The 26272-nt window shown below is 59.8% G+C and overlaps 2 protein-coding genes across 2 annotated transcripts; both read right to left on the reverse strand.

Annotated features, from left to right (window-relative positions):
* Window positions 1–2294: 2294 nt before the first annotated feature.
* Window positions 2295–16816, reverse strand: TRIT1 (tRNA isopentenyltransferase 1). The gene is made up of 11 exons (XM_069036004.1): window positions 16643–16816; window positions 11203–11345; window positions 10693–10789; window positions 10339–10487; window positions 9348–9490; window positions 8989–9100; window positions 8787–8899; window positions 7697–7774; window positions 6076–6185; window positions 5657–5774; window positions 2295–2886 (listed from the first exon to the last, which is right to left on the reverse strand). Exons 1-11 carry the CDS (start codon window positions 16796–16798, stop codon window positions 2747–2749), a joined length of 1359 nt encoding a protein of 452 aa, XP_068892105.1. The 5' UTR covers window positions 16799–16816; the 3' UTR covers window positions 2295–2746.
* Window positions 16817–18823: 2007 nt separating this feature from the next.
* MYCL (MYCL proto-oncogene, bHLH transcription factor) lies at window positions 18824–23747 on the reverse strand. The gene is made up of 2 exons (XM_068994420.1): window positions 23132–23747; window positions 18824–20800 (listed from the first exon to the last, which is right to left on the reverse strand). Exons 1-2 carry the CDS (start codon window positions 23634–23636, stop codon window positions 20235–20237), a joined length of 1071 nt encoding a protein of 356 aa, XP_068850521.1. The 5' UTR covers window positions 23637–23747; the 3' UTR covers window positions 18824–20234.
* Between the last annotated feature and the right edge of the window lie 2525 nt (window positions 23748–26272).

A 26272-nucleotide genomic window follows, 5' to 3' on the forward strand; every position in this document is an offset into this window, starting at 1 on the left:
TGTGGGCAGCAAGTCAGGGGCAGCTGCTGGAGCGAACGATGGGATGCAGATGAGGAGGTGCTGCCCACGCACCTCTCACTGCTGGCCACGAGGATTTGGGCTGCCACGGTGCCAGGGGGACCCCTGGGTCCACCTCTGCTCTGCCTGGTACCAGCCCTGCCAGCGGCCTGGGGCAGGAGCAGCGTGTCAAAATGCCAGTGTCCGAGCGAGGGGTGTCCCCGAGGACAGGCAGTGCCACCGGGATGGTGCCCCGTCCGCAAGCACACGGCGCTCCTCCAGCTCAGGCTCTCGGCTCGATGCTCAGCCAGACCAAGGTGCCGAGGACTTTAATTGATGGCGAGCCAAGCCACGCCGGGCCTGGACTGTTTTCTAATCCCAGTGTAATTAATGACCTTATCTTTGGCCAAAGCCATTTAGATTAAGTGGCTGGTGTGATGGGCTCGGCGGCTCCGGCTGCACAGATGGAAGAGCCGCGTTTGTCTGGGGATTAGCGGAGGGCAGATGGAGCGAAGTGCCATTCCCCATCCCCAAACCTCCCGGCACCGACAGCAGCCTGAAACCTGAGACCACAACAACTTTCTCAGCGAGCCCTGGCTGGGACTGGCGAGCGATTCCTGCATTGTTTGTCCCTCCCGCAGGGCCCAGAGCAGCAGGAGGAGGAGCAGGAGTTGTGCCAGCACCGGGAACTGGTGTGACCCTGCCAGGAGCTCGATCCCAGTCCCTGCTGGAGACCTTCGGACAGCAGAGGTCCAACACACCAAGGACAGTAACCTCCCTCGGAGAGCAACCCACGGCAGGGATGCTGCCCTGGCTCTGCTTAAATAAACTTCGTGTCCTCAGTGACAGCCCCACCTCTCTCCAAGGAGGAAAACTCACCTGTGTTGTGGTGCTGGCAGGATCAGGGCGTGCATCCTCCTTCCCCCTGCAGGGACAAGGAAGTGTGGCACACCCTGTTCACCTGGGAGCCGCTGCCCTCAAACCAAGGGGGAAAAGGCCTGGGAGCCCCTGCCCCTCCCTGCTCAGCACAGCCCATCCTGAGCAGGCTCCTGAAGAGAACAGGCTACTGTGGAGGAGGAACAACGTGTATCCGAGGGGATAACAAAGTTCATATTAAACCGATTAAGGATATTTAATCCATTTCTAACACTGTGGACATCTGACTGCACTCAGGAGCCGGAGCAGATAATCCCAGCCCTCCTTCCCAGTGATCCCGGCCTGGCCCGGGGAGATGACTCAACATCTCAGAGCTCTGTCACAACCCAGCTCAGCACACGGGTGGTGAACGGGGCTTCATTCCCAGCTCACACCTCATCCATCCAGGCTGGGAGAACACAATTCCATGCCACGACCTCATGGCCGTGTGCTCCAGCACTTTGCTGAGCCCACATCCATGGGTTGAGTCAGCACAGATGGCAAACAAGTCTGGGCTGGAGAAGAGGGCTCAGCTGGCGTTGCACAGACCCAGCAACACAACCACGGTGCCCAGCATTCCAAAGCCGGTGCCCAGCTCTGCCCAGCGCCAAATTCCCAGCTCTTCCCTGCACGTTCCCTGCAGTCCGAGCTCCCACACCCCATCACACGGCCCGAGGAGCCGCCCCACGGAGCGCTGCAGGAATAATTCCGTGCCCAGGAACACAAACCGGAGGTTTAATCTAATCCCCACCAAAGCAGGAATCTCCAGAGCCCGTGCTGGCAAATCCACCCACGCAGCCCTTCCCTGGCAGGATGAGGCCTGGCTCTTGCCACATGGCACAGCACGAGGGAAAACTTGTGCTCTACCAACCCCAAACCCTCCCAAGGTTTGCATTTGCCAGGAGAATCCCCAAGGCCCTGCAAAGGCTGTCCTGGTTTCACCAGAGCACCATTCCAGGCACAAATGGCACTTGTGTCCCCCAGGAACACCGGGACACCAACTGCCTGGCGGGCACCAGGAATTTACTGCTCAGTAGCTTGGATTCAAATTCAGGGCCGGTTCCCAGTGCCAAACCACAGTGTAACCCCCCGGGAATTCTGCCTTAACTAGGACAGGCTCATCTGTTGCAAACTCGATGAGATCATTCCCAAGTTCCTGTTTAACAGGTGCCAGCTCCTCCTGCACCTGCTGTGTGCACAGGGCTCCCTGCCCCCACCACGCTGGGAACATCTGCTCAGCTCCCTCAGGAGCTGTGGAAAAGGTGACTGGGAGAAGGAACCAGACCTGGATCTCCTGCCCTGTGCCCAGAGCAGGGAACCGGGGCCAGGTGGAATCAGAGAGCAAGGAAACGGCGCTTGTTAACAGGGAGGGGAACCCACAATAATCCTGCAACTTTATTTGCATATAAAAGAACAACAACAAAAAAAATCCTCTCCACAACAAAGGCAGCCAGAGCTCGCTCGGCTCCAGAGCTGCACTCCCGGCCAAGCTGGAGGAGTCGGGGTATTTCTGTCTCTGAGATCCACACAACCACATACCAGCAGCTCAGCCATTCCAAGGATGCATCTCTGGCAGGAATTCACACTTTGCATGGGAGGACGCTGCCAGCAGCCTTGCCCCGGGGCCCAGCCCTCTCCAGGCAGGGCTGGGGGAGCATGGGAACGCAGCGGGATGAGGCCACATGAAGAGGATCCGACGCAGCCGACGGCCTTTGCTGTCACACACCTGCCTCATCCCGAAAAAAAATGACTCGGCTCCTTGGTTCAAGGCTGCCCAGGACTAAGGAGCTTCCTCTCCATGCAGGTGGATGCACAGCTGCTCCCTTCTCCAGGCCTAGGGCAAAGGCAGGCTGCCATCCTTGTCCGAGGTCTCTGCGTCCCCACTGTCCCTCACGGTCCCTCCGGCACGGCCAGACACCTCCAGCTTCCTCCTCTTCTTCAGGTGGTGCAGGTGGGATTTGGACCGAGTGTGAGCTGGAGGAAGAGGCAAACAGAGTGTTTGATCGGTGGAATCTGGGGGAGGGAACAGCCGATCCCCCCACACAGGGCAGAGCACCCTCCCTTCCCCAGCCTCCCACACAGTTCACTACCAAAGAAAAGTGAACTCCCCAACCCTGCCCTGGCTGTTCCTCTGCACGCTTGCAGGCCAAACTATCAGGGCTCAGAAGGGGACAAAGCTCCCAAACCTCCTCAAGAAGGACTGAGAGAAGGGAAAATCCTGGTTCTGCATACGCTGAAGATTCCAGGTTGTCAATTCCAACCAGTCTGCTCCCAAGCTCTCCGGGGAGGAGGGAAAGTTTCCAAAGAGGTGGCACTTTGCAGGCTGCAGGCGAGGTTGTGCAATTCCCTGCTCCCCATGGAGCGCTGCCAGGATCATTTGTAGGACTGGATTCCTGCACCACAGCACTGGGAATACCCTGTGCATCCTACAGGGCAGCCAGGGAAGAGCCTGGAGCGTAATTAAACTTCTGAATAACTCCAGGGCAATGCCCCAGCCAGGAAAGCACTGCAGCAGGAGTCAGATGGGAACAGAGGGGTAATCCCAGGGATTCGGCTTGGAGCAGCAGGAGCTGCATTTCTCTGTGAAATCACATCCTTAAGGACAGCCAAACCTCCTTATCAGCGGTTTTATCTCAGGGGAGGCTTTGTCTGACCACCTTGGCGGGGCGGTTTTGCCATTTCCAAGAGATCAGAGCAGCAATTAAAGCACAAACTTTTCAAGCAGGGCCTTAATTAAACGAGGCTATGTGCTGGCTGAATCAAGGCCCTCGGGTGTTATCCAGCCATCCTTTTTTCTGCCAAAGGATGAAATCACATGCAAAGCTGCTGCTTTATCACAATGCTGGAGGGTCACCCTCAGCCTGAGATAAAGCCTCACCTCCTGCAATTTGTCACAAGCAACACCAAAGCTGCAGTGGCTGAGGAAGCGCCAATTGCTGCTGCTGTCTGGGGAGTTGTGCTCTTTAAGTCCATATAAATTGTAAAACCAGGTAAAATTTTAAAATCCCCCAGAGCCAACAGGGCACTGGGAAGCAGTTCCTGAAACTATCTGCCACCTGACCTAAGAAAACAGACCGGAGTGCAGATCCACCCAGCTCCCACGGCTGTTCTCGCCCTCCTTTTCCATTCTGCAAGCACAAGTAACACCCAGGATTTGGAGCATTTTTCTCCCACCATCTGGGGATCTGAGCCCAGTTCTGCTGGATACAGAGTGTAACAGCTGGTCCTGGCTGAGGGAGGCACTGTCACCATCGATTGGTATCTGGGGTGACATCCCTAAGGACCTGGAGCTGCAGCTGTGGGGTTTGGGGGGACCTCGAGGAGCTCCCGCTCGGTCACAGAACTTGCTGGACCTAAAGGATGACAGGGACCCCGACAGCTTTCGGTTCTGGACAAGCAGAGCTCCTTCCAAGCACCTTCTGAGACAGCTGAGACCGGCTAAAATAACAACTGCACTTAACTGATCTCACTGCAAGGAGCCTCCTACTCAGAGCCAGCTCCTGGCTTTGCTTTCAGCACTTCCCCGGCTCAGGAAGGAATAAGCAACTCCCTCAAACCCAACAAGCTGGGAAATTTATCTTTGCATTGTGTCTGCATGTGCTGGTTTTGGCTGGGGCAGGGCTGATTTCCCTCACAGGAGCTGCTCTGGGGCTGTGTTTGGATTCGTGCTGAGCACAGGGTTGATAACTCGGCGATGTTTTGTTATTGCTGAGGAGTCCTGGAACAGCATCAAGGCCTTTGCTGCTCCTCACAGCAAGGCAGAAGGGGCTGAGGGTGCACAGGGAGGTTGGAGGGGACACAGCTGGGAGAGCTGACCCCAGCTTACCCCAGGGATATCCCACCACAAGGCTCACACTTCCTGAGGGGAAGAAAGAGGAAAGGGGCGGACATTGGGACGATGGAGTTTGTCTTCCCAAAGTCATGTTAGATGTGATGGAGCCCAGCACTGCCCAACCATGGCAAGCAGTGAATTAATTCCTTGTTTTGCTTTGCTTTCCCTATTAAACTTTAACTCAGGCCCTGAGTTTTCTCACTTTTACCCTTGCAGTTCTCTCTCCCAGAGACAGAGAGAGGGTGAGTGGCTGTGGGGGGCTCAGATGCAGCTGGGGTTAAACCACGACCCTGCACATCCTGAATGTGGGCAACACGTGGAGATTTACCAGTTTCATTTCTGCAGCCAGTTTCTCCACGACTTTTTGTTTCTGGCTCTCAGCATGAGGCTCCCAGCACAGATAAATTCACTGACTTAATCTGATTCCAGCTGAGCTCTTTTAAAGTAAGTCTATTGAAAATAGAAAATCCCTTTCTGTTACTATTACAGCTAGGAATAGTTTGAAAAGAAAAAAAAAATCCACACACAAATAGGAAATATTGGAGCAAAACTGAACTGTTAAAAACACGAAGAAACTTTCATTCACACAACAGAATTTTAGGAGAGATCTGATCCGTGCTTTTTGAGGAAGCATCCACAGCGTTGTAAAGGACCAAACACAGCAGCTCTGAGCTTGATGCCACATTTAGATCCCTGGTGTGATGCTCTCTGTGTTTACTGGGTGCTGGGACAGGGGGGGGAAGCCCGGGGGAAGGGGGGAATTCCTGACAGATGGTTCCTGTGGCACAGCTCCTGCAAACGGCTGCAAACAATCCTTGAAAGGCCAGGATCACGAGCTGGGGGTCATCTGGGAGCTGCTCCATCCCTCCCCAGCCCCCCCAGGTGCCCTCCTGTCCCCTGTCTGGGCCCTACCTGCCCACTCCCTGTCCCCGATGATGAGTCTGTCACAGAGCTCACACACGCGATGGCTCCGCTTGTTCTCGTTCTCGTTGTGCTCCATCCTCAGGGGCTCTGCCGGGGGCTCACGGCCCTGGAGATCAAACAATGCCTCAAATTGGTCTCTGACACGAGAATTTGCCTGTCTGTGTTCACTTTCATAGATGGGAACTTGCCAGACTCAGACACTGAGGTTGGCAAGGCAGACACCGGAGTTTTCACTGGGAAAAATGTTCAGCTGAGACAAGAAACTCCTACTACTGCAAGGAAATGCCAAGGCTGGGCATGTGAACAGCCAGCCCTGCTCAAGGGAGAGACTGTGTGCCAAATGAGGGGGCCTGGAGACCACAGAGAAGTCAGTGACTGCTCCTGTGTTAACCCTGGCTCCCCAGTACCTGGATGAAGCTCTCCACGATCTCCAGCGCAGGTTTCAGCACATCCTCCTCCCACCGCTGGAGATCAGACACCTCCAAGCCATAAACTGGGGGCACGTTGGGCCCAGGACCTACAGAAACACAAGGAGGCAGGTCAGCACCAAAAACACCCAGCACCCCCTCCCAGCACCCAGGGGGAGCAGAGGGATCTGCTTTTTCCTATCAGCATTCAGAAGCCGACGGCACCAGGCTCTCCAGAGCCAAAATTCTCTCCTGCAAGCAGCAGGAACACCTCAGGACTCAAGGAAGCATCTTCACAGCTGGCTGCCTTCAGGAGAGTGTTCTGGAATCTGAGCATGCCAAGAGCCCGTCACAACAACAACCACCTCACCCCAGGCCTGGCCCACAGGAGGCTGAGGGGATGAAAGAGCTGGATCCAGGCACAGAGCCACCACACCAGGCTGACAAGGAGAGGCAGGCACGGGGCCTGGATGAGGGATCTGAGCCTGCAGATTCCCACTCAGAAATGGAATGGATTGTGCAGGGGCTGACGCTCCTGGTTGCTGGCAGCAGGAGATGCTTTACTAATGACAAGGGACGGGTTCACAGCCACCCCTCTGGCCTCCCCTGGCCCAGTGCCTGCAGCCTGGACAGGGTGAAACAGCTGCCATCAGAGAGCACCTGCTCCCTGGGTGACCTGGCTGCTCGCCACGGCTCACCTGCCCTCCGTGGGCACCTGGCTGTCCCTGCCTGGACAAAGCCATCAAAGGCTCCACGTGCCAGTCCCCAGCAGGTGCTGGTTTTATTGCTGTGCCCACAAACAAGCCCCTGACAGGCCCATCTGAAGCACACCTGCCACCAGAAAGGTGAGCCGAGCCACCCAGCACATGGCTCCGGGAAACCTCCTGCGCCTCCTTCAAAGTCCATCTTCTTTTGACTCGAGTTTCTCCCTGCCTTCTCTTTTTTTTACTTTTTCCTTTTTTTATTATTTATTTTATTGTTGTTTTGCCCCTACTGAGCACCTTTCAACAAGTGCCCGGCTCCCAGCTGCTGCTGCTGGCCCTGCTCCAAGGCTGGGGCTGGGAAGTCCTGCTGGCTCCCTGCCACCGCAGAGAGCACGGCCCGGGCTCGGAGCAGCCACAGGGCTCCTGCTCCTGATCTGGAGGGCAGCTGTCAAATGGGCTTTTCTCCCTGCCAGGAGCATGTGTGGGTGCGTGGGGACCCCCTCCCTGAGCCCCTCAGGAGCATTTGGCAGGATGAGCTGCGGGGATGCCGTGACCATCATCATCTAGCTGTGCCCGACACGGGGCTGAGCCTCCTCCTGGGATTTTATCCCTCCTGATGGCACTGCTGCTGGGAGGGGATGGGGTACAGGGGCACAGGGGAGCAGGAGCTGGCTCCTGAGTGTCTGGGATGAGAGGCTGTGGGCAGGACACATCTCAGGAGGGGCAGGACATCTGCTCTGCAACCCAAACCAGTGGGACAGAATCGGGAAGAGCCTCGTGGGTGGATGGGGACACTGAGTGGCTCCTGGAGGGGTCTGGCTGGGAGCAGACTCCCAAACACTGGCTGTCCCAAAGCACCAGTGTCCCCCTCTGGAGCTGGAGTGGGGGATGAGGAGAGATGGGAACAGAGGACTCACGTTTCAGGAAGCGGTTCCGGACCCATTTGTTCTGCCTCCGGGCGTATCTCTTGGTCACCTGCTTGAGGGCCTGGATCCCTTTGGAACAGAGGGATTGAACAAAAGAAAAAAACCCCCAAAGGTCAGTGAGAAGAGGCTGTCGGCTCCAGGGCAGAGAAGTCACACAAGAGAGGATTTTGTGCTGGGTGGCACCATGAGAATTATTTCTCCTGTCAGTCTGGGGGTCTGTGCCTGCACTGAGGAGAGGCTGAGCCCCGACACACAGTGGAAGGGCAGTGGCAGCGTGGGAAGGCTGGACAAGGTACCCCAAATATCCCTGAATAAAGAGTGGCTGGAAAGACCCCAAACCCTCCACCCTGAAGCTTTTAGCAGGTAGCCTGTTGCTCTCATAATGCCCAATTCTCTGCACAAATGGAGCCCAGGACTGCTCACCCCACCCATCAGATGATGATTTTCCACTGTACAACTGCTCAATATTTAGTACCAGGCTTATCAAATCCCTCCTAATCATCTCCTGAGCAGACACAACAAGCTCCTTCTGCATCAGTCTTGTTTTCAAGCCTTTTATCATTTCTGTGGTTTCTTCAGTCTCCACCTCCACAGTGAACCCTCCTTGGCACAGATGGACTTTGCCTGGGCCCTCCTGTGCTGAGAGCAGCTCCCCTCCAACATCAGTCCAGACATTCCAGAAGGGAACACACCATCACCAAAGGGTGCATCCCTGCTGACTGATCCCCACATTCCTTGTCACCACAGGGCTGCTGAAATGCTGAGTTCTGCTTCATTCCTCCTTTCCGGCCCTGCTCTCCACAGCATTCACACCCTAGCTGGGATCCCATCACCCAGGTGGACCTGCTCCAGATCCCAAGCCACGCTGTGACCTGTACACCTTGACACAAGCCCTGAGGGGAGGGAGTGGCTGCTCTGGGTGTGCTCAGAGATGCTCTCCAAGCACTGGAAAAGGAGTCCCTGCCCCTCTGGGTTGCTAGAAGTGAGAAATGCAGAGAGAAAGGTGCAGTTGGAGCTGTGACCTTGGTTTAGACCATCTCGTGGTGTCACCTGTGTGGGGCACACAGGGTGCTCCTCCCACCTTTTTCCAGCAGTAGGGCACTGGTCTCTGGTGAGCAATTCCCTTCACTGACAAGGTACTCATGGAATTCCTTGAAGCCAATGGACTGGAAGATTCCATGCTGGTAATCCTGCCTGGAGAACCAAAACGGTCACAGCCATCTCCTGGGGAACAGTGGGAGAGCTCAGAGGGAGGAGCAGAGAGGATCTGGCTGCTCACCCACCGGTTCTCTGCCACCTTCTCCTGGTTGTAGCGGCGGTGGAAGTCCCGCAGCTCCTCCAGCAGCCCTGCAGCCACCATGTCATCCACCCTCTGCTCCAGCCGGGCATCCAGAGCTGCAGGAGGAGAGCAGGACACGCTGAGCCGCGGGGAGCTGTGCCCTCGGGGGGCTGCACAGCCTGCCAGGACATGAGTCAGCACTGCCAGGCTGCTGCTCCACCTGAGGAAGGCAGAGCCCGGCAGGTCAGGGGAGTTCTATGTCACGCCCACTGATGCCAGAGGAATTGCTGCCTTCTCCAGGGAGGAGGCTGGGGCAGGAGCAGGGATCAGCCCTTCCTCAGCCAGCCAGGAGCCCGCTCTCACCTGCCTGGTCTGCGTGGAGCCACAAGATGCAGGAATGTGGGTATTTCAGGGGCCCACCTAAGGGCCCCCCACCTTCCTCCTCCTGCTGCTGGTGTAAGATTTCACTGTGGGGGATCCCTGTCTCTTCAAACACTTGGAGGCTCCTGGAAGCAGAGACACGCAGAGCTCAGAGGCTGGGTGAGAAGGAGCTTTCCCACTGCCCCAGCAGCCCCGGGGGCTCCAGCACAGGGAACCGCAGACACTCGCCGAGATCCAACCCTCTCATGTGGGGGGAGGGCAGGTCCCAGCCCCCTCCCGTGCCCGGCATCCGCGCACACCCAGGTCCTGGGGGTGCAGTGCTGGCACCCGAGGAGCCCAGAGCACAGCCACCCACTCCTGCCTGGCACCGGGACAAGCCCTGTAGGGGACAGGGATCTGGCTCCAGCCCTGCCCTTTCCAGCCAGGCAGGGCTGCAGGGAAGGGACCAGCGCTGCGATGCTGCCGTGGAGCTTCACCACCAGCCCAGCCCAGCCCAGCCCAGGCAGGGAGGGAGGTGCAGGAGCTGTGCTGGTGCCCAACCCTCCATCCCCCTGCACCGTGCGAATGGGGTGGGCGGTGTTCTGCTCCCCGGGGCCAGGGCTCGGCTGGGCCGGAGCAGCAAGCCTGGTCTTGCTGCCGTGCTGTTCCCACAGAGCTCAGCTATGTTACTCAGCCAGCAGGGCAGCTTGCTCTTTAAATAGCTCCAGACAAACCCTGCTGCTGCTGGGGCACGGAGTGGGAGCAGCCCCAGAGCACAGCCCAGGACCCCAAAGGCAGCTCAGGCTGGGGCTGCGTGGCTAAAGGGCTCAGATCCCAGGGAGTCCCTGGTGCCAGCACTCCAAGCACTGGCTAAGAACCCAGGAGCAGCCAGCTGGGGTGGGAGCTCCCATCCTGCCATGCTCCCAGGCACACAACTCCCTGGGAAAGGGGTGCTGGGCCCTGGCACCTCCTGCCCCTGGCACGCCGAGCTCACCTGGCCACTTTGCGCTTGTCGTGGGGGTGCAGCTTGGCCGCCATCTCTGGGTCCACCTGGCTCAGGCGCTGGTGGAGCTCAGCACTGTCCAGCTGCTCCAGCTCCACTTTCCTGTCGCTGGCTGGCCTGGGGGCAGTGCTGGGCTTCTCCTGAGGGGCACAGGACAGCCCTGAACCAAACCCTGTGCCAGGCCAGTGTAAGCAACAAGATCCCCCAGAGCCACGGGGTGAAGGAGGGGCTTTAGGTTCTCCTTGCCCCGCTCTAGCGGGAACAGCACCATGCCCAGTTGCAGGGAGGCTGCCCTAAACACGGGATTCACCCTTTCCCAAAGGGATTCACAGCCCCCCACAGTACCTTGGTGTTGATAAGGACCTTCCAGAGCAGGGACTCGATGTAGTAATTAGTTCCTCCCACAACAATGGGGATCTTGTCCCGGGCAAAGATATCTTCAATGTGCCAGAGTCAAGGAGCGTATGCAGAGGTGCAGAGCAGGGGGGGAGGGCTGTGGGGAGCAGCAGCCTGGGGCTCAGATCCCACTCTCCCAGCCCCAGGGAACCGGTGAGGCTGCAGGACAGGGTTAGAGGTGTCCCTCATCTCTCATTATCCTCTGTCACCTCTGCCAGCCACCACCAAAACTCAGGAAAACTCCCAGGACTGCCAGGGAGGGCAAAAGGCAGCAGAGATCTTCCATGGGCTGTCCCGAGCATTAGCTGGGTAAAAGAAGCCCCAATCCCCTCTCACCACCAGAATCCACTGAAAAACCAGAGTGAGTTGGGATGTGGAGAGCCCAAACATTGCTCCCTCTGGCCAGGGAGGGGGGAAGCCCATTGCTGCTCAGCCAGGCAGGCTGCAGCACGAAAGGATATCAGAGGCACGGCTTTGTCCCTGAAATCCACCACGGTGTAGTTGGAAACAAGGGGATCCACAAAGCTGATCATGTGGTGTCTGCAGAGACGCTGCTCCTGCGGGGAAACCTTGTTGGTGATGATGTCCAAGCCCTTGTACACCTGGGGAAGAGAAGAGCCCATCCTTCACCTCTGTGCACTCACCACTGCTGCTTCCCCCACAGGCAGCCTGGCCCAGCCACCCCTCCCAGCCCCTGCTGGTTTCTGGAGCAGGCAGAGGCACAGCAGGGGCACGTGCCACGTTCAGGCAGGGCAGCAGGAACCCTGCCAACACCTGCTCCTGCCAAGGCCAGGCCGCCTCTCTCTGGTGTTTGTTCCTGCCCACAGGAGATGAACCGTTGCGTCCAACCGCTCGTGACTGCTTTCCTGGTTTGATATAACGCTGTAATTAGGGGTGGGAGGGCTGATTGAGTGATCAGAGAGCAGAGGCAGAGCCTGGGCAGTGTCACCAACCCAGCACAGAACTCCCAAATGAGGGCCTCCAAGCTGCTACCTCCTCTGCTGCTGCAGCAGCTAAAAGCTCAGGTGTGCTGTTCTCCAAACGTTTCCAGCACAGCACGGAGCCTCGTGTGGGAACAAGGATTGCTGCTTCCTGCAGCACCCAGAAATGTCTGTGGATGCAACTCACAACTCCATGGAGCCTCCTGAACACACACAAACAGTCTCAGCTCATGCACAGCTGACGCGCTGCCTGCTCTCCCTGAGCCTCATGGATTCAGCGATGCCAGGGGAATGAGGCACTGTCCTGGCCAAGGTACCACGAGCCACTGCTGGGCACAACCAGCAGCATCTCACACGTCTTCATTCTCAAGTTTGGGATACACAGCCTGGGAGAGAGCTGCAGAGAGATGCTGGCCCTCAGCTGAGAGCAGAGCAGGGAGAAAAGCCACCCAAACCAACCCCTCGGCAGCATTCCTGCGAAAGAGCCAAGGCAACCTGGATCCCAGCAGAGGCACCAAATCCACCCTCCAGGCTGTGTGAAGCACCAGCCACAGCCCAGCCCGCAGATCCAGGCGCTGCAAGGGCTGAATCTGCCTCAGCCTGGTGTTCCATCAGCAGAGCCCTTCCCAATGAGAGCAGATTCCAGCCAGGAGAAGAGAGGAGAGCTCCCCATCCTGCTCCCCACCACAGGCAAACACAATCCTCCTCAGCTGGCAGCTCACAGTGGGGCACATAAAGCCTCTCTGTCCAGCTTTGTGGCAAAAGAGGTGCTTTGGAAGGATGTGTTTAGTTCTCAGAGCCTTCCTGCTTAAGAGAAGTCTCCCAGCATGGGATAAACCAGGATGATGGGAAAAAGGACTGGAAATGGCTGTACTCATTTCCTCCTCCATCCCCTCCCCCAGAAACCACCTCAGCCAGACTTCAAGAAATGAATTTCCCCTTAATCCCCTCCGAGAAGCTGCCAAGCCTCCGGCTGCAGCGCAGCCTCCACCCACTGCTCCCCTGGTCCCAGACAGAAGGACAAGGTGACACAGAGGTGACCCACGGGCATCAGGCACGGAGAGGCAGCAAGGGACGGTGAGGTTAGTGGAGCAGGGAAGCCCGAGCCCTGCCTGGAGCAGTCATGCAAGCAGCCAGAGCTGCCGGGGTGGCTGAACCAGCTCCGCTCCTGCCTTGCTTCACTCTGGCACTTGGAGCTGACAGGGCCAAGCCTGGCTCCTGCTCCCATCCCAAAAGGCTGGCCCAGGGGGCAGGAAGAGGAGAGGAGAGGGAGGGCAACCAAAGCCTGCAGAAAGCCAGCTGCCCCAGGGGATGGTGAGCAGGCAGGACAGGTCCACAGGCAGCTCTGCCAAGGTGCCCCGTGGCTGCGGGCAACCTATTGATCCCCAGGCTCGGCAGCTCCATCCAACACGGGGTTCCAGTCGCACCGAAAGCCTTTGAATTCAGTGAGCTTTGGCTCTGTGCCTGCTCTCCCCATTTCCAACCCTCCGGCTCCTCCAATTCCCACTGCCTGCCTGAAATCACAGCGAGCACAGAGGGCTGAGGGGCGGCTCAGAGTCAGCCGGCAGCTCCCAGTGCCCCGCACGGGCACAGCCAGGATACACAGCCCAGGCTGCTATCCCCAGGTTCTCCCGGAGATTAAACACCGGGAGCCTCCCGGAATATCTAGCAACAAGGGCAGGAATGCAGTGTCAGTGTGTGGGCTGGGAGGAAACAAAGGCAGCCTTTTACACACAGGCAGCAAAGCCCGGAGAAGGTTTCCACCAGCTGGCTGTCGGCAGGGCCTCGCACCGAGACGTCCTCCTGACACTCATTTCTATTTTCAGCCAGCGGCTCAGATAAGCCTTTGTTGCTTTCTAAGGCCCCAAAACAGATTAGCGGCAGCCTGGAGCAGCCGGGCACCGAGACAGGGAGCACAAGCCAGCACTAAAGATGCTTAGCCTTGACGGCGTCCTCCCACCTCTGCGCTGAGCCCCCGCGCGGGGCTGGAAGGTCGGCGCTGCCCCTTTGGAAAAGGTGGGGAAACTGAGGCAGGACACACAAACACCCACGATGCTCAGGATCTGCAGCCCAGGAAGGGCAGGGTCTCCCAAATCTTTGCTCTGCCACCAGTTCTATACGTGATCCCAAACTCTGTCACCGTCGGGGGGAAAGCACCGTCCTCGTCCTGAGTGCAAGGAGTGTAGAAGGTGACATGACAGACCCCAGACACATCCAAGCCAACTATGGCCAGGAAAACATCAGGATTTCATAGGGGCCAAGGGATGTCCCAGATGGAGAGGGACATGGAGGACCCAAACCAAGCGAGGGTGCAAGGAGAGCATGACTGACTCCCTGCCTTGATCCCTGCCCTGACAACAACATCAGCAAAGGCTCTGGAGATGTCCTGGCTCCACACACTGACTGACAAATGTGTGCTACAGCAACTGCATCACCACTCCCAAGGGAGAAACCCAGAAGGGACAGTGGGATCGTGAGTGGATGGAGCCCTCATCAAGTTGGCTCAGGGATCACGGCATGTTCACTGCCAGGAATGAAGAAACAGGACTGGCTTCACCCTGCCTGGCTCTCCAAGGGATTCCTTACTCCTCAACAAAACTCACTGGAATGACAAACACCAACAGAAAGGACAAAAAGAAAGATTAAGAGGCCAGCAGATTAACCAGAGCTCCTGAGCTGCAAGCAGGCAGCAGCTAAGTCTGTAATTTGAGCGCAGCGACTCAGAGCCATGACGAAAACACCCTGGAGATGGATAGAGGGATGCCTGTGTGTGGGAACAGGTGGGCTCGGGGCTCCCCGGCCCCTTCCCCAGCCTGGCTCCCGCTCCAGCAGCTGCCCAAAACACTGCCAGCATTTGTCAGAGCTGCTCAGAGCCCAGCGATGAATGCACAGAGGGGGCTGAGGGCGACACGGTCGCTGGCAGCTGTCAGTCCCGAACGAGCAACGGGATTTCCAAACGCCGGCAAGTGGCCCGCAAGGACAGCAGAGCCGGCTCTGCGTGGCAGGGGGACACGCCACGGGGAGACACAGCATGCCACGGCAACAAAGCCAGCGAGAAAGCAGCCCCGGCTGGGGGGCACCGGGGGGTCAGCGGAGCGTGGTGGGGGCCGTGCCGGGGGCCGCCGGGCTGCCCCGCCTTGCCGGCACGCTGCATTACGGGATAAAGCAGCCGAGCTGCTCGGCCCTGGCTCCACAGTCACGCTAGAATGAGATTAAAAGGAAAGCAGGACAAGAGCCACTCGAGCCCGGATGCCATTGGGCGCCTGCAGCGGGGTCCTCCCCGCGCCCGCATTCCCATGGTGGGGCCTGAGACAAGCGGAGCACGAAACGCGCGCTCCGAAACATCCGCCAGCGGGAATTCACGGCGTGCCAGGAGGCTTCAGACGCGTCTGCAGGGCTCGGGGTGCGGCAGGAGCCTCGTGGCCACAGCATCATTCAAGCCAGCAGCCGCTTCCCCGGTGGTAAAGATGGGCAAAGCCCCCGCGCTTCACGTTTTGCCCTCTCAGGGTTTCAGTTCAGCTCAGACCTCGAACACTCCTTCCCCAAGGGAAACATCCCATAAAATTACCTTCTGATTGCTCGCCCCAAATTCAGGAGACTGAGTCCTTAAATTTAGCTCACTGGGACACAAACAGTGACCAGCAAGAGCAGGAAACAGGGAGGTGAGCACAAGACAGCAGGAATTGATCTCTGAGCAGCACAAAGGGTGTTGCTGGCAGAAAACACCTTTTTACATAGAATAATAAATACATTTAACATTAAACCTGACGGAAAGTTCAGGTGCTATAGGAAGGGAACAGTGAAGTGTGGATCAGTAAGGAAAATATTTTGCTAAACAGCAACAAAATTGTTATTGTTGTGGTGGCGGCAATGTCCATCCTGTGACAAAGCTCTTGTAGCTGAACAAAATTAAGACCCAAAAAATGAGTTCTGCCTCCTCAGTGTTGACTTATCCCAACCATACAACCAATATATTCCACACTGCTGCTTGCAGTGAGAGATGAGACCACAGACACTGTCACTGGCAAGTAGAAAATACAGTTTTTAATGCTCTTCCCCAAACCTCTTGGTGTCCCTTTGCTGATGTCAAAGGATCCCACCCTGGAGATGTCGCCCACTACCAAGTAACTCCAACTGCTGCCTTCCCTTACTCAACCCTTTACACCTCGGTGTAGCTTCTGGTGGGTTAAAATTAAAACACCTTCGCTCTGGTTTCATTCCAAAAGGTGAATTTATTGGGGACGGGGGGGTGCTTAAACAAACACTTCGAACAAACTGCGGTTCTGGTTGTGGCGCCGTGTTCAGAGCCCACAGGGCACCATCCCCCAAGAGCGGGAGGGGCCACAGAGACACTGCTCACACGAGCCAAACAAATGCCCACCGGGATAGGCACGGGGAACTGGGCACAGGACAAGGGCACCGGGACAGGGACACCGGGACAGGGACACCGGGACAGGGACACCGGGAGGGCTTTTAACGGGCAGGATCCATCCCCTGGGCTCTCCCCTACAGGCACCCGCACACGGGGCCCGGGAGAACCGGAGGGAACCGGCCCGGAGCCTCCGGGGCTGAGCTTCTCCAGGACCCGACTGGGCCCTGTGGCCCTCCAGGCCCAGCCCGGACTCTCCCCGGTACAGCCCAGGAGGCCCCGGTACAGGCCGGACCTTCTCCGGTACAGGTCAGACCACTCCCGGTGCAGCCCAGGAGGCCCCGGTGCAGCCCAGGAGGCCCCGGTGCAGCCCAGGCCGCCCCCGGTGCAGGCCGAGCCGCCCCCGGTGCAGCCCAGGAGGCCCCGGTGCAGCCCAGGAGGCCCCGGTGCAGCCCAGGCCGCCCCCGGTGCAGGCCGAGCCGCCTCCCAACACCCCGGCCCAGCCCCAGGCCCCGCCGGGGCTCCGGGCGCGGCTCCTCCCCGGCCCAGGCCCGGCCGCGGCCTCCCCGCTGCCCGGCGCCGGCCGTACCTGCATGGAGTCGGCGCTGACGATCTCCCCGCCGAGGCGCAGCCCGAGCTGCAGCGCCAGCGCCGATTTCCCGGTGCCGGTGGCGCCCAGGATCACCACGAGCGGCCGCGGCGGCCGCGGGGCCCGGCCCAGGCACAGCGAGGCCGCGGCCGCCATGGCCCGGCCGGGGACGGGCGGGCGGGACGGGGGCGGGCCGGGGCCGGGGCCGCCCGCGGGGAGGACGGGGCCGGGCCCCGAGCACCGTGTGCTCCTGCCCGCCGGGGCTCCGCTCCCCAGCCCGGGCCCCCTCCGTGCCCCTGGGTCCCCCTCCCCGTGTCCCCCGAGCCAGCCCGGTCCCCTCCCCGCCTCCCGGGTGCCCAAACGCATCCCCACTCCCCCGGCCCCTTTTCGGGTCCCCCCGTTACCCCCCAAGCCCCTCCCGCCCTTGTCCACACGTGGGGCTCTGCCCCGCGGCCGCTTTTTTTGGGAAGGATGCTGTTGCCGTAGCAACGGGGCAAAGCGATGAGGAGCGGGGCTGTTGCCATAGCAACGGGGCAGAGTTGGATGATGCGAGGGGGCTGATGCCGTAGCAACGGAGGGGAGCGCGTTGCCGTGGCGACCGCAGCCTCCACCGGGGCTCGTCCTCCCCATCGCCACGGCAACAGGAGGAGATGGGGAGCGGGCCGCTGTCTCCGTGGCAACAGAGGGGAGGGAAAAGGGGAGGCCGTTGCCATGGCACCTCCGTGGTGCTGCTCTCCCTGGCAACACACATCCCTCGCCATGGCAACAGGGAGACAGAGGCTGCGGGCCAGGGGGGTGTGGGCAGCCGGCCCCCCTCGGCAGGGAAGGGATTATCGCCGCCTCGGGAAACTGTCCTAAAAATTTGCCAGCCCAGGCGTGAAGGCGGCATCGCGCCCACGACACCCCCGGGCCGGCGCAGGGACGGGAGGGAAGATGTGGTGGGCAAGCAGAAGTGGTTTCGGGGGTACAGCAAAGGGCAGGGTGTTAGCAGGGCAATGTGCATTAAAAAATAACTAATTCAGGCCCTGGAAATGCCGACTTGCAATGATAGCAGCTGACACTCACAAATTGCAGCGCTGAACAAGAGAGTAGGAAAGCCCTGTGTGCTTATTTTGTTCACTTCATAGCACTGTCAGTCTCCTTCCCTCATGCTGACCGTGACAATATGAGAGGAGACACGTGCTCCAGTAACCAGGGAAGTTTCAGGTGGGTACATATGGATGCAGGCTTTAGGCAGGAGAACTCAAAGGTATTTGCAAACTGCAACCCAGTTCTTCAGTTTGATTTGGGACCAGCTACATCTCCCACGGGTGACGGTCTCAGCTCAGTCCGTGCACCTGCTCGTCACTTCCAAGAAAGATAATTAACATTTTAAACTTCCTATGTGCCTTCAGCATGAAAAGAAAAAACCCAACTCGCTAAAAACCTTCTCGGGAGGGTCACCTTGAGCTGGGAAAAGACACCAGGCTTTGAGTGTGAGTGCCACAAAAACACAGCGAAAATAACCGTTTGAGGGGCTGGTACAGTTTCCTGCGCATGGGCGAGGTGTCAGATTTAGGTCACCCCGCTCCCTGGTTAAGCTGTGGGTCACGGGAGCACCTTTTAATGCAGCTCTGAAAGGCTGTGACACCATGTGATGCAACACACCGAGTGTGAAACGCTGCTGGAAGCGAAGGGGATGGGTGTTTAAGGGCTGCTGTGTGGCGTCGTTGCTGTTTAAGGCTGGTTTCCCCCGGGTGATCGAGGCTCCAGCAGCAGCTCCTCGCTCCTGGCTCCTCAGCAGTAACATAATCCCACGTCCCTCTTGCATTGAGAGTAAGACTTTTGCTGCCAGGACAAAGGAAACCCAAAGGCATCGGGTTTGGGGGCAGCAGGGAGAACACACATATATATAATTTCATCCACTTGGCAGGTCTGGGATATGGAGTTCTCCGATGCCCCTGGAAGCGAGTGGATTGCATTCCCCCCTCCCTATAGGGTTACTGCCAGACACAGCCCCGGCCCCTGACCTGTGGGGCAGCGATCACCCCACACTCCCTGCCCCAAACCCCATTAAGGGGGTTTATAGTTACATCAAAGCCTTTTCCGAGCCCAACCTGGGCTCTCTGCCCTTCCTTGCCAATAAAACCACTTAAAAGGAAGGAAAATAATCCAGGTGATTCATTTCCCTGGCCCCACCACCACAACCACTTCTTCTTCGATCGCTGGGAGAAAACCAGGACAAAGAGCTCAGTCTTGGTGCAGCTGAGCCCTGGTGTAAAATAGATTGATTTCTATTCAAGCCCAGGATACCCCAAAACCCGTGAGCCAGAGCAGCCCCCCCAGGAGCACCGAGGTGAAGCACGGCAACCCACAGCATGGAAAAAGCCGACCCAGGCTGTTGCAAACTTATTTATTTATGAAGTGTGAGGTAATGAAGAAAGTGCTAAATCCAACCAGTGTTAACTCTAACAGTTCTCAGCAGGTCAGCAGGGAGCCCAGGGTGCCAATCCTGCAGGACCACCCCTGCCAGCACCCCTGGGAGGGGACAGGGGACTCTGCCACCCACACAGCCCACCGCAGGCTGGGCAGCAGAAGGGCACAGACAGGGAAGGCAGCACAGCCCAACCTGCCCTCTGCAAGCTTTGCTGGGGATTTTAAGTGGCTGCTGGTGAAGGAGAACTCACAAGAACAAAAAGGGAAAAGGGGTCACAAGGATGCTCACAAGGATGGGAAAGGGATAAAATCCCGTTATTGCAAATGGGTGGTTTGGAGAGCTGCAAGGGGGTGAACGGCCTCTGCGAGGACTCAGCTCAAGGGTCCAGCAGGAACCAGCCCCTTCCTGATCTCCCTAAAGTGCAGCAGGACTGAGCCCTCCCCCACAGCAGGAAATCCCTCTTTAAAAAAAAAAAAAAGTTTTTATATATTTATATATATATAAAAAAGCAAACTCTTTACCAATACTTCTCAAAAAGTGGTACAAAAATACAGTATAAAAACACAGCCTCCAGTATAAGACTCGCAGGTACAGCAGCAGTTTCTAGAACATAAAAATCCAGGACCAGCTACTGCGTGAAGTGACAAGGAAGTGAGGTACGGTCCAGCCGAGCAAGGGGATTGCCCACGGGGTGCTGTTCATCCCGGTGAGAGACACATCCTGCCCTCACCATCTCCATGGGATCCATCCAGAGGCGAGCCCCGTGCTGGGCTCTGTGTCTGCCTGCTTCCAGGAGCCAAGGCAGACGCGGTTGCTTGGGGTTTTTAGAGCAGGGTGGATGCCCAGGGGCAGCTCCCAGCGATGCTGTCGGTGGCAAATGGCAGAGAGGGGTGCAGGGGCTGCTGGGGAGGACGGATAGATTTGAGCTCTTGAATCGGAGCAGTCACTGAGGAAGCTTCACAGCAGGGACAAGGGAAATCTCGCAACACCCAGTGCCAAGAAGCCAACCCCAAGCAGGCGATGGGGCCTCCGCTGTGGACCCATTCCTGCAGCCACTGCCACATGCTCCAGCCCCCGAGGCCAACAGTTCGACAAGCAACCAAAAAATAAAAAAAATGTGCAAATTGAGAAGGAGCTGGGGGGTTGTGGGGACCAGGGCAGGGGGCACGCTGGGTGCTAGTGCCCCTTGAGGTGAGCAATCCGTTTGAGCAGCTGGTTCTGGCGCAGCTGCAGCTGCCGCTTCTCGGCTGCCATCCTCCTCTCAGCACTGATGAGGGACTGCAGGTACTCCGAGGATTTGCTCAGGATCACCACTTTGGGGGTTTTGGGGCAGCTGGCGAGCCCGGGCACCTGGTCCCGCAGGGCCAGGAAGCGCGAGCGCAGGTCGTTGCGCCGTTTGCGCTCCAGGTAGTTGTGGTTTTTCCTCTTGGCCACGTCCTCGCTGTCGGAGCCAGGGCTGCTGCTGGGTTTTGGCAGGCTGGGCTCAGGCAGGACCACGGCAGGGGCTGGCTCCACAGCACCGGGTGGCTCGTCCTCCTCCTGGTCCTGCTGGGGTGACTCCGGCAGGGGACACGAGTCCGGCGGCGAGCGTGCGGCGTAGTTGTGCTGCTGCTGGTGGACGGAGATGTGGAAGCGTTTCATGCAGGGGTCCAGGGGGTCGGCACGGAGCGTGATGGTGACCGGCTTCCTCAGGCTGAGCGATTGTCTCTTGTCCACCGTCACCACGTCGATCTCTTCACCTTCTGCTCGCAACCGACATGGCAAAGAAAGAACAAATCCCCGTCAGCTGGGAACCCTCAGTCACCCCTCGTCACCTCTCTGGGCATCCCCACAGCTCCCTGGGGATGGAAACTCCACTAAAGCTTGCTCATGCACTGCAAACTCTGTGACCTCCAGAAGGGTCGGAGTGATTTAAGTGCCCTTCCAATACCATCACGTGGGAAGGAGTGGAATTCCCTCCCTATTTCATGTGCCTGGTCCCCCAAAATTGGACGGCGAGGCTTGACTTCTGCCTCACTTCAGCACCAGGAGCAACACATGTTCATCATAAAGGATCATCAGGCAAGAATCACCCGAGCCCTCCTTCGTGTCGGAGGGGGGAACTGGAGGAGCAGGATGCTGGGACAGCCTGGTTCCAAAGTTCATCCCGGTCGGGCGCTTTCATGGCCCATTGGAATTGTAAATGAGGGATAGAAGGGCAGAAATACCCTTTGTTCCCCTTGGCTGCAGCTTCCCACCTCGGTGACTTGTTACTTTTCACAAGTGATAAAGCCCATTCAGCCCCGGCTTCCCGGGGACAGAGGGGACAATCCCCCGCTGTGCAGGGAGGGAGGGAGAGGTGAAGAGGTCCCTACAGCAGACTCTGAACCTCAAAGGCATCTCAAGCCCAGGAACAGAAAGACCTAAATAAAGCATAACTGGCCCCAAAGCACCCTGCCTGTTGCCACTGCAGTTGTCCCATGCCAGCAAAGCCCGGTGGCAGGAAGCTGGCTTTGGGGACAGCGAGGTGACCAGGCTGCAGACACAACCGCGGTCGCTCTCACTTTAGGGGATGGGCCTCCAACTTTTTCCCCTAGGCTTTGGGGGAAAATACAGCCACTTGCTAAAGCTCCCCCGAGATGCTCAAACCTCCACCAGCATCGTGGGCAGAGGCCTGGCCCCCACCCTCCTGTGAGGGGACCAGTGGTGGGCTCCTGCTAGCGGCCCCAGCCGATACCCCAAACCGTCCAGGCTTTGGGGGCTCAACCCAACAAGCCCAAACCTCTCTGCTACTGGAGCTACCGGGATGGGGGGGTCACTCATCGGTGTCACAACCCGCGCGGTCTCAGCCCCGGACACACACGCGCTCATTAATAAAAGTCAGACCGCGTAGCCCCGCCCTCTGCAGCCTCCCATTGGCTACCCCGCGGGGCCGGCCTGCTGTCCTGCCACCCCATTGGTCCGCGCTCCTGTCCATCAGCACCGCCCCTCTCATTGTTTGCAATCTGTTGCTTTTTGTTCGGCGCCCACGTGGCGCGGCCGGACCCCTCCGGGACCCCCGCGGCCCCGGGACCCCACCGGGACCCCTCCGGCATCCCCGCGGCCCCCGCCAGGCCCCCGCATATTTGGGTTAAGCCTCTTAACGCCCGCGACCTGGCTTACCGTCCCCGGGCTACTAATGGCATTAAGCCCCGCGCCGTGACTCACCGGCGCAGGTGGCGGGCCACCGGCAGATTTATTAACGGGGTCACGGCACCGCTCCCACGGCAGCCGAGTGGGCCCGGCCTCGGTGGGAGCGAGGGAAACAACGCACGGGCCCCGACGGGGCTACGGGGCTTGTGGAGAGCCGGGGGGCGTTCGCAAATAAGCGCCGAAAATTGGCGTGACATTGGAGAGATGCGGGGCAGTGGCACCACGCTGCCCTCGGCGGGTGGGTGTCGGGGGTCCCAGTCCGACCCCTGTGTAAACACCCACACACACACACCCCACGCGGGACAGGCGGACGTGCCCCGGGGCTGGGCTGGGACACGCCACAGCCGGTGCGGCTGTTCCAGCCCGTCCTACCGAGCCACCGCCTCGGGGGACACGCCGCTGCTCCCAAACCTGCTGCCCACAGGGCATATTTTGCCTTTCGTCCCGAGGGAAGCCCGTCCCGGGTGGGCCGGGGGAGGGAGCAGGGGGAGCAGCCGAATTTACGAGCCGGCGGCAGAGCGCGGTGCAGCGCTTGGAACCCCAAACTTTCCACGGTGAGCTGCAAACTTGCCCTCCGACCTTCCCACGAGGTTTCCGTGAGGCCGGGAAGAGGGAAAGGGGCCACCAGAGTCCCACGCAACAGCCGGAGACAGCCCCACGCCGCCTCCCGAGAGGGGCAGGGGGTTCCCCAGCAGAAACCCCGCTGGAAAGGGGAGCAGCCGAGCCCGCTTTGTTCGTGGGGCCAGGACCGGGGCTCGCTTGGAGTCTCAACAAAGGCGCAGCCTGGCTGGGAGGCTCCCGACACGCACATGTGTGGACACGCGTGTTCCCCACGCCGGGCTCCAGCAAGGCTGGGGGCACCCGGCTGGGCAGCTCGGCGGCGGAGCGGCTCCATCCCTTACCGGAATCGCTCTGGCCCTCGGATCCCGAGGATGCGGGGATCTTGCTCTCGGCCAGCGGGCAAAGGAAGACGGCAGCGGGATCCACGCACTCGCTCACGGAGCTGCTGAACCCAAAATCCTGCGCGAAGGACGGTTTGTGCGGGGTGGCTCTCTGCGTGCCCGTGGAAAGTTTCTCCGTCATCGCCTTCTCCAGTCTCTCCCGCGCTGAAAATCCGCTCCACATGCAATCCTTGAGGATGAAAGCGCTCAGGTTCCCGAAGATCTGCCCCGTCCCTATGAGATACTCCGGCTCTTCCCCGGAGAGGCAGTATCGGGAGAGCCATCCCGAGCGCTCCTCCGCCCCCGAGCAGCACCCCTTCTCCCCGGGGACAGCCAGCGGGGACAGCGGGGGCGTGGGGACCAGCTCGAACTTCTTCCAGATGTCCTCGCTGGGCGCCGTGGAGCGGTGGAAATCCTCCTGGGCGTCGTGATCGTAGAAGTAGTGCTGGTACGAGTCAAACTCCATCTCGGCTGGGGAAGGGGGCGGCCGAGAGAAAAACGGGGGCACCCCCGAGAGCCGCTCTCAGGAGAGGGGCAGCCCCAGGGATGAGGGGGGACCCCCACCCCGGCGCCAGCCCCCGAGCCGGGACCGCGGGCGCATTGTTCCCCCCCGCTCTTATAGCCCGGCCGCGGAGCCCGGCCCCGCCCCCACCAATCGCCGCGCTGGGATTTGCATAAAGGGCGTGGTCGTGCCCTGTGCCACGCCCACCCGGGGGGACACAGTGAGGGGGGGTCCCCGGTCCCGCTCCCGGGGATGCTCACGGGGTTCTGAAGCAGCAGCCACCCCGTGCGCTGGGCTGGGGGCTCCTCGCTGCCCCCAGGAGCGTCCCGGGGGCTCCCAGCCCCGTCCTTGACCCACCGGGAGGGGTAGGGCTTGGGGGATCCCCCTCTGCAAGCGCTAAGGAGGGACACGCAGCTGTGCCACCAGCCTGGGGACGAGGGCAAAGCAAACTGGAGAAGAGGGGACAAGTCACAGGGAGGCGTCAGCTGCTGCCGGGGACCATCTTCGAGTGCCCTTTCTCATCTGCCCCCCCCTTGCCTGGCTGTCACCGCAATTCCTGTTGGGCTCCCGAGCTCACACCGGATGCTGCCACCACAGGCAGGAGAGTGGCTGCAGCACTGAGCAGCAGTGGGGTCACTTAGTGGTGGTGTCCAGATCAGGTTGCCACCCTGGATGCCACCTGGAGGCATCCCCACTCCTTCCTAAAGCCCTCGCAGACCCAGCCGGGAGCTTTTCCCCTCTGAAAGCCACCAACTCCAGCAAGAAGCTGAATAAAACAAGGAGGGGCTGTGGGGACATCAGAAAAACAGAGCTGGGACACACAGTGCCCATGAGGAACGAGGTCCGTGCACGGAGGAAGGGCCGTGGAGGCGTTGGGAGCTGCCGGGGATGTCAGGAGCCACGGGCTGGAGGGAGGTTGGGATGTCACACACGCAGCTCCCGCCAGCAGCACCTGGCACATCCAGCCTTGGGGTCCGGAGGGACACGCTGTGTCCTTGGGGAGCCGGGGGAGCCCAGCAGGATGCTGCATCTCTGCAGCGCCAGCTTCCTTCTAGAAAGGGCGATAAATGTTGTGAAAACACAGCGAGGCTTTCACCTCGCGCACTGATGGTCACACACGCACGCACACAGGGGTACAAAGTCCACCCGGCACCGACAGATTCCGCCCGCAGTGCGTGTGAACCCACTTCAGCCCCAGCGCCCTCCTTTCGCCACCCGGTGCGGGTGAGGCCACCGGATCTGCCCCAGCCGGCAGCACTGGGAGCTGGGGGGACTGGGGGCTGGTGCTGGAAGTTCAGCACCGGCCCTGGAGGGAGGAAATTGTCCCAATCCAGCGACCAATACGGCCCAGCCCAGCTCAGCACAGCCCAGTACAGCCCAGTACAGCCCAGTGCAGCCCAGCACTGCACGGTCCTTCATGGACCAGTCCAGCCCAGCGCTGCCCAGCACAGAAAAGCCCAGTGCAGCCCAGCCAGCCGTGAATCAGCGCTGCCCAGTCCGGTCCATCACAGCTCCCCCCGGTCTCCCCCGGTCCCCGGTCCCGTCCGCCGCCACTGGCGGGCGCGGGGCGCCACCTGCTGGGCCCCGGGAGCACCGTCCGTGCGGCGGCGGGGACGGCGACGCTCGGGGGACACCGCACCGGGCACCCCCCGCCCGGGGGACAGCGCTGCCCATCGCTCCGTGCCTCAGTTTCCCCGTTGCCAGCGGGCACTGGGCTGGCAGAGGAGCAGGGCTGGGAGCGGGCGCTGGGCTGGCGGCTGTCCCGTGGTCCCCAAGCAGATGGGGTGCCCCGGGATACCCCGGTGTGTCCCGGGGCAGCTCCGGCCCTTCCCTTGCTGGCTTGAGGCTCGGCGGACCCTGCAAAGCTTTGCCAGCTCCTGCACCTGGGAGGGAGCTGGCCCCGGGGCTGTGGTTTCCCAGCCGTGGGGTCCCCGCGAGGGCCCTAAAAATGCGCTCCTGGCCCTTCCACGGCAGCCTTGAGCATCCCAATCCTGCCCGCATGGCCGCGGGGCTGGCGCGGGAGCTGCGGGATCCGGGAATCCCGGTGGAATTCGGGCTGATGTTCCCTTTGTGCTCCGAGCTGTTTCGGCCCCACTCCCCAGCCAGGCTGGGAGCCCCGGGCACGTCCCCGGGGTGTCACCAGGTGGAATCCTCCCACCTCAGGGCTGCTCCCTCCCTTTTCCCTCCCTGGGAAGCACGGGTGAAGCCCTCTCTTCCTCCTTAGGGAACAAATCGCTCTGCACTGAGGGCAGAGACTGAGCTGCCCCAGAGGTTTGTCCTGTCCCAGCACCTGCAGTGACAAGTGGTCACGGCTGGGGACACGGCTGGCACTGCCCCCGGCCGCCTGTTCCAACACCAGCACATCCGCAGGCACAGGAGCGAACCCTCCCGCAGCCTATAGCGCCCGGCCACGTCTCCTTCCTTCCTTCCTTCCTCCCTCCCTCCCTGCTGCCCTCTGGGACGCCCCCAGCTTTTCCCAGGGCGAGGCAGGAGCTTGTCCCGGCTTCAAGGGACTCCCGGGTGCTTTGAAGGTGCAAAAGCACCGCTGGAGAGGGCTGGAGGGGCCGCGCAGCCCTTTCATCCCGGCCTCTCCCGGCGCT

This window comes from Aphelocoma coerulescens, chromosome 23, assembly GCF_041296385.1.
Source record: "Aphelocoma coerulescens isolate FSJ_1873_10779 chromosome 23, UR_Acoe_1.0, whole genome shotgun sequence".
Lineage (NCBI taxonomy): Eukaryota > Metazoa > Chordata > Aves > Passeriformes > Corvidae > Aphelocoma > Aphelocoma coerulescens.